The sequence below is a fragment of the Entamoeba nuttalli genome (assembly GCF_000257125.1).
Source record: "Entamoeba nuttalli P19 unplaced genomic scaffold asmbl_3577, whole genome shotgun sequence".
In the NCBI taxonomy this organism is placed as follows: domain Eukaryota; phylum Evosea; order Mastigamoebida; family Endamoebidae; genus Entamoeba; species Entamoeba nuttalli.
The window spans coordinates 772-8,218 of record NW_008576180.1 but is presented as its reverse complement, the minus strand read 5'-3'; the positions used below and the strand labels follow the sequence as shown (position 1 = coordinate 8,218).

Genomic DNA, 7,447 nt, shown 5'->3' with positions numbered 1-7,447 from the left:
CATTCTTTCCTTTCACTATTCTATCTTATTGAATCTTAATAAAAAAGTGTGTTTCTATAAGAGCCATTTGATTTTATAAGTTGATTCGTTGATTATGTCTTTTATCTTATTTCTGTCCTCTGGTCTATCCTTAATTTCACTTTTGTTTTGATTGATAATTAATGTAAGTCTATCTTATCTAAAATTTATTTATATCTATCTTTTATTTTTATAAGCCTAAAGTGTTTAATTGATTTTTAAAAGATTATCTAAATAATCTGAAGGTATCGACAATTTCTTTAGATACATTATACATTATTATATAATGATATACCATGATTATTGTAAAATAAATGTATTAATCAAACTTTGTTTCAAGTTACACCTTTTGGTTTAATGTCTAGCAAGGTAGATGAGAAGAAAAAAGATTAACTATAAAAATAATTGAATTAAATGGATAAACCAAAACGTTCTATATAATTTTTTTAAGTTTTCATCTGACTATTGTTTTCTTCATGTATTCTATCTTCTTTGCTTGATAAGACTCTCTTCTATTCTAATTAGTCTTAAAATTAGTTATTATTATTCTCATTACTTATTGTGTTATTCTTATTCATTTTTTGTTATTTATATCAAAAACAAAAATAATAGTTTTGACAGATACTTATTTTATTAGAGTAAGAGTTATAATAAATTAAAAAAAAATTAATGGTAATAAGAGTAAAGAAAAAAAAACAAAAACTTCAACGAACTAAAATAGTTATAAACAACAAAGAGAGCATGAGTGAAACAAAACATCAATTAAGAGACGCATACTTAAAAATGAAATCCCTTCAGGCAGACTTAGATCATTTGAGATTGATTGATGGATATATTCATGAAGAGCAACAAGCCCTTAGACTAGAATTATCACGAGCACAAGAAGAAGTCAAAAGGGTTCAAAGTGTACCATTGCATATTGGTCAATTTGTTGAGATGGTAGATAAAGACACAGCCGTTGTTACTCTTTCTAGTGGAACAACACAGTTTGTTCGTATTTTATCTACTATTAATAGAGAACTTCTTAAACCAGGAACGTCTGTTGCACATCATAAACAATCAAACGCTTTAGTTGATGTATTACCACCAGAGGCTGATAGTGCCATTAGAATATTGTCCAAAGGAGAAACACCTAATGTAACATATGCTGATATTGGAGGGTGTGATATTCAAAAACAAGAAATTAGAGAAGCTGTAGAACTTCCATTAACTCAAAGTGAGTTGTATAAACAAATTGGTATTGATCCACCACGTGGTTGTTTGTTATATGGACCACCAGGAACTGGAAAAACTATGTTAGCTAAAGCTGTTGCACATCATACCTCAGCGTCTTTTATCCAAATTGTTGGATCTGAATTTGCACAACAATATCTTGGAGAAGGTCCAAGAATGGTTAGAGACGTTTTTAGATTAGCACGTGAAAATGCACCATCTATTGTATTTATTGATGAAGTTGATTCCATTGCTACAAAACGTCATGATGCCCAAAATGGAGCTGACCGAGAAGTTCAAAGAGTTTTATTGGAGTTGTTAACTCAAATGGATGGGTTTGATCAAACAACTAATGTAAAAGTAATTATGGCAACAAATAGAGCTGACTCATTAGATCCAGCATTACTAAGACCTGGAAGACTTGATAGAAAAATTGAATTTCCATTACCAGACAGAAGGCAAAAGAGGTTAATCTTCCAAGTGCTTACATCTAAAATGAACCTATCTAAAGAAATTGACTTAGAAGATTATGCTTCACGTCCTGATAAAATCAGTGGTGCTGAAATAGCTTCTATTTGTCAAGAAGCTGGTATGCATGCAGTAAGAAAGAATAGATATATTATCCTTCCAGCTGACTTTGAGAAGGCTTACAAGAAAGTTGTTAGAAAACAAACACAAGCAATGGACTTTTACAGATAAAATTGAATTTCTTTTTTCATAGAAAGGAGAAGGAATAACATTTTATTACATTTTCTAAAAAATTGGTATTTTATAAGTAAATAATAAATAAATTTATCAAAAAGGATAAGAAAAAAAAAGAACTTAAAACAGTTATAATGTTAAAAATCAAAAGAATTGAACTTCTTCTTCTTTTTATTATACTTAGTATGGGAAAATATATTGGATTTTTTCCAAGTAACCATGAATGTAGTATGAATGATACTTGTGTTGCATTAAGGAAAAATCAATTTACATATTATTATAAATATAAAGAAGGTGATGAACATTATGAAAGAATCAATTCAATATTTAGAAAAATTGAAAAGGATTTTAATTATTATAGTAAAACATTGTCTAATGAAGGAAAGAAGTATTTAGATCCAATAAGAACATGTTTTGGTCGTTTAAAAAATAGTTATAATTCATTTAAAAGTGAAATGACAACAATTAATCCTCAAGTTGAAGATATAAGAAGTAAATACGAAAATTGCGAAGATTCTGTCAAACAATTAGTAGAAAAACAAACCGAAGATTATTATGAACACTTAAAAAATGAAAACGAATTTGATAATAACACTGCTTTAGTTCAAGCAAGTCAGTCTCTTTCTAAGAACCTTAATGATGTTAATCAATTAGCTAATTTAACTAGAAATTATATTGAAAATCCTACTGCTTTATTAAAAAGTCTTACTCAACAATTTGCCCACTTAAAAAAATCTCTTTTGGCATGTAAAGGAGACAGAAAGCAAATAGAAGATATTATTAAATCTTCTCCTGCATTAAAGAATTGGAATGAACTTATTGATAAAGCCAAAGTTGCAAATGAAGTTTTTATTGACCTTTGGGAAGGGTATCTTTATTTTAAAGGATTTAAATGTAATACTGCACAGCAAGACAATGCAATTAATACACTAAAAGATATCGTCAAAAAAAGAACACGTAAATTTAATCCATCAGTCCAAGCTAACGTGGAACATTCTATATCAAAAGTATTTGATGATAATGAAAGAGATATTATAGAACATGGTTTACATCTTGAAAATAACTTTTATACTCAACCAGATTTTAAAGAAAAGATGTTAGCAAAATGGAATACGACATACTCTCCTACAAATGTGCAAAAGCCAAGAAAAAGTATGGGACCAACACAAATTCTTGAAGCAGCATTGAAAAATGCAAAAAAATCAAAAAATAAAGAGCTTGTTAAAGAGTTAACATCAAAACTTAAGATGTCAAAGCTAATTGATGACAAAAGTTATAGAGATAATGTCATTAACCAAGCTGGTGAAGTTTATAAGAAACAACTTAGTGGAGAATATTCAAAAGAAAAAAGAAAAAATTGGAAAGAGGATATTGCAAAAGCAATGAAAAAAATACTTGGAGGAGAAGGTTCAGGAGATAAAATAAAACAAGAAATTATCAAACGACTAGTTCATAGACATGAAAAACTAGTAGGGGGTGGTGATAACATAAAAGGTAATAATTATGTTAACACTATAAGTGAAAATAATAATGAGATGGATAAAGTAACTAATTCTCAAGTCCTTGTACGCTCTAATAATAAAGGAAGTAAAACTAAATTATTAACAAAAGCACAAAGAACAAGTAAACAAAATGAAAATAAGACTAAAAATGAAAGAATAAAAAATAAAAAGATTGTTGTTCAAGCTAGAAAGACTGAGATTGAAAGAAGATTGGATAAAGAAATTGCACAAGAAATGAAAAGACAAATACTTATCAAAGAACAAGCAAGAAAAAAGATTTTAAATGAAATTAAAAAAGAGTATAACCAAAAAAAGATTAGAAGAACAAAACACGAAGAAAGAGAGAAAGAAATTAAAAAAATAAGAAAATTAAGAGATAAGTTAGACTATCTTTTTACTAAAAGAGAAAGTGAAGAAAAAGACAATAGGATGAATAAAAGAATTAGAGAATTAAAAACCATGATTTCAGACCATTTCTTTAAAAGAAAGCAATTAAGAAAGATATATAATAAAATAAAATATTCAGTTGATCCAATTCAACAAGTTAATAAACTTGTTGAACTCTATCACAAACAAAATAAAATGATGGGAATTCATTCAATTGATGATATCTATGGTGATGTTAACAGCAATATACCTCTTCTTAGAAAAGAAGAAAGAAAACTTCTTCGTCGTATGGGAATCAAAAAGAAACAAACCATAGATTATGATGATGTTATTCCAACTCCTCCAAATGAAGACATTGATAATCCAGAAGAAAAAATAATAAAACTAGAAAGGCAAGTAAATCAACAAAAATGGAAACGGTGTGGTTGTGGTGTGAATTACCGTAAGAATTTTTAATTGATGTTTTTTTAATAAATTCATTATTCTTTTTTTGAATGAATTTTTAATAATAAGTGTTGTGAAGTAGTTCTATTCTTATCATATTTTACTGTTTTTGTATTTTTTGTATTTTTTTTAGAAATATCAATAACAAACATGAGTATTTGGATATTTAGAATATTGCTAAAATAAATTTGTATAAGTAATTTATAAGAGAAACATTATTATAATAATCACACTATTTAAGAGTTTATAATTGAATTAATCAAAAGTCTTATTAGAAATGTAAATATAATTAAAATTAAATTCAAATTTGTTTGACTAAAAAAGGTTCTAATTCAAAAATAGTTTATCAAATATTATTAAAGGTTATTATTATCTCTTAGTATTATTCAATCAAAACATTTTAAGGTGTTTAAGTGTTTGTTGGTTCACATTCTTTTATTGTAAATTCATTTCAATATATCAAAAATAACAGAAACTCATTAAATATAAATATCGTTTTATATAACAAATATTCAAATAAAAATGAAAAATCAAAGGAGAAGAAAAAAAGATCAAAATATTTAGATCATATGACAACACCAATTGAAGAACTCATCAAAAATGCTATTGAAATAAAGGATATATTTACTGTTAAAGAAATGACAAGAATTACTGGAATACAAGCAAACCAAAGAAATAAAATTTATCCATTATTATTAGGTATAAGAGAAGGAATGAAACTAAATATGGAAAAAGTTGTAGAAACAGATAAATTCCTTCCTTTTTATACCCCAATTTTTTCTTCAAATCTTTCTGAGATTATGAAAAGTCTTGCTCTTATAATTGGTAATCTTAAAGGAGATGAAATGGCACTTGCACAAGTGGCTTTACCTTTGTTATCACTTGATTTAGAAACAGATCAAATTTGTTCTCTTGTTGATAAAATTGTTAATTTGTATATTCCATTAATTAAAGAAGAAAACAAAGAAGTTGTTGAAGGAATATATGTTATTTTCAATTTGATTATTCAATATCATTGTCCAGAATTAATTAAAAAATTTACAGAAGTAAAAGTTGATTTAAAACAATTTGTAGTTAATGAAGTCTGTATGTTATGTCTCCCATTGATAGAATCAATTCAAGGAAAGTTACAATTAATCGATCAATTATTACTCTCTTCTGATCAAATGCTTCATTTTTATGTATTAATTTCACATATTATTTTATTAAAAGATACTTTATTAAAAGCACCTTCAGCTGAAGCAGTTATTAGTGGAATTAACTCTAAAATTTCAGAAGATGAAATAAAGAAAGTAGTTGGATTTGCTAAGGCTCTTGTAAGTAATACACCAATTTCAATAACCAAACAATTATTTGCTTGTATTACAAATTCTCCTCAATACCAGAGATGGGTTTATTCAACTATTACTACAGGAAATGTTGCTATTGTTTCTCCAAAAGATATTTTTGCTGATAAAAATAGTAGAGGATTTTCACTATTTCTTATTGATGGAAGAAATAGAGAGATGTACCTTAGTGGAACTATTCCAGGAGCTATCAATATTGATGCTAGTTCAATTCAGAGTGAGCCTGAAAATATTGAGAATTTTATTAAAGATATTGAAGGTCTTAAGAAAAGTAATACCCATATTGTTGTATTTGGAAATACTGACCATAGAGATGCTGTAGAACAAATCCAACAAATAATGATTTGGTTAATAAAAAATGGATTCAAGCATGTTTCAGAATTGCATAATGGTTTTACTGGTTATCATTATTTATTTGATAATGAAAAAGGATTTCCTGTAGAAAACCATTCACTTACAAATTGCAGTATTTGTCGAAAACAAGGTGTAGAAGGGGTTAATAATTTGATTAGAGCTACAGAAAATGTTGGAACAAAAGCTTTTGAATTTGCTAAGGGTTGGTTTGGAACAGCTGTTGCCTCTATGACAGTTAAAGAAAGTGATAATGTAAAAGATGTAAAAGATATTCAACAAGAAACCACTCAAATTCAAAAAGAAGAAAAGAAAGTTGAAGGAAATAAGGAAGAGAGTGATTATTATGAAGAATTAATGAAAACAGAATTCCATATGAAAGGTGAAATTATTGGTGATAAGAACGAAAGTGTCATTGTTATTGGAACTAATAGAGAAATGATTTTGATTAATGAGGTTGACGGAAAGTATCAATTAATTAAAAAAATTCCATTAGTATTATTGAAGAAAATCTCTTTGAAAAAAGCAACTCCAGGTGTTGTTACTTTCAATGGTGTTCCACCTCATTTACCACTTACTATTAAATTCGAAAATGTTAAATCCTTCTTACAATTTTTGAAAAGTAAATCAGTCAAAAAAGAAAATAAGAAAACTGACTAACTAACGACTATTAGCTGAATATTTTAATTAGTAAAAAGCTAAATGAAGGTTCTTTTTTTTAGAATTTTTAATTCAATACTTTTAGTTTGTTAGAGATTAAGTTATTCAAAATAGAGATTTTTATAATATTAGCTATTTTCATAAAAATTTCATCCTGAGACTAACGTTTGCTTCATTTATTACTCCACTAAAAAAGTTTTCATTCTTCCTTTTCTTATTTTGACAAATATCTTCAAAACACAAACTTATAGTTTTAAACATATTTCTTCTTTAAATATTCTTTAAGACTTATTCTCATTAACTTTTCAAACACATTTTATAAAATCTATTTCAAATTCTTTTATATTCTCTTTCAATTGTTTCATGTCACTTCTTCTATTTCTTCTTTTTATTAACATATAGTCTCAAACACTTTAATCATTATTTTCAATTCTTTTAATATTTTCATTATCTTCTTATCAATTTCATTCATTTTCTTAACAACAAATAACATTATTTATTATATGTAAATTAAATATCATTCTATATTATTTTGGTAGTTTAATTCTTTCCACTTTCATTTTATTAATCAGTTTATGTGGATTTCATTATTCTTATTTATCATTTCATTCTTTTATCATCATTTCTACTAAATTTGAACGATTCTAGTTATTTCTATTGTTGTTCTTCTTCTCTAATTTCCACGTCATCGAGTGTTGTTGTATTTATATATTCCTTTCTTTATATTCATTATTTCTTTGATGTATATTCATTATTTCTTTTTCTTCTTCACCTCAATTCTTTTACTTATTTTACTCACCAATGGTAACTTATCATTCTTTAATT

At 26.5% G+C, this 7,447-nt stretch overlaps 3 protein-coding genes across 3 annotated transcripts; all 3 read left to right on the top strand.

Moving 5' to 3' along the window:
• Nucleotides 1-759: 759 nt before the first annotated feature.
• On the top strand, nucleotides 760-1,929 carry ENU1_073300 (26S protease regulatory subunit, putative; the record flags this gene model as incomplete). The annotated part of the gene is made up of 1 exon (XM_008858470.1): nucleotides 760-1,929. One exon carries the CDS (start codon nucleotides 760-762, stop codon nucleotides 1,927-1,929), a length of 1,170 nt encoding a protein of 389 aa, XP_008856692.1.
• A 137-nt stretch (nucleotides 1,930-2,066) lies between these two features.
• ENU1_073290 (hypothetical protein) lies at nucleotides 2,067-4,277 on the top strand (the record flags this gene model as incomplete). The annotated part of the gene is made up of 1 exon (XM_008858469.1): nucleotides 2,067-4,277. One exon carries the CDS (start codon nucleotides 2,067-2,069, stop codon nucleotides 4,275-4,277), a length of 2,211 nt encoding a protein of 736 aa, XP_008856691.1.
• A 557-nt stretch (nucleotides 4,278-4,834) lies between these two features.
• ENU1_073280 (rhodanese family domain containing protein) lies at nucleotides 4,835-6,622 on the top strand (the record flags this gene model as incomplete). Its single annotated transcript, XM_008858468.1, has 1 exon — nucleotides 4,835-6,622. One exon carries the CDS (start codon nucleotides 4,835-4,837, stop codon nucleotides 6,620-6,622), a length of 1,788 nt encoding a protein of 595 aa, XP_008856690.1.
• Nucleotides 6,623-7,447: the final 825 nt, after the last annotated feature.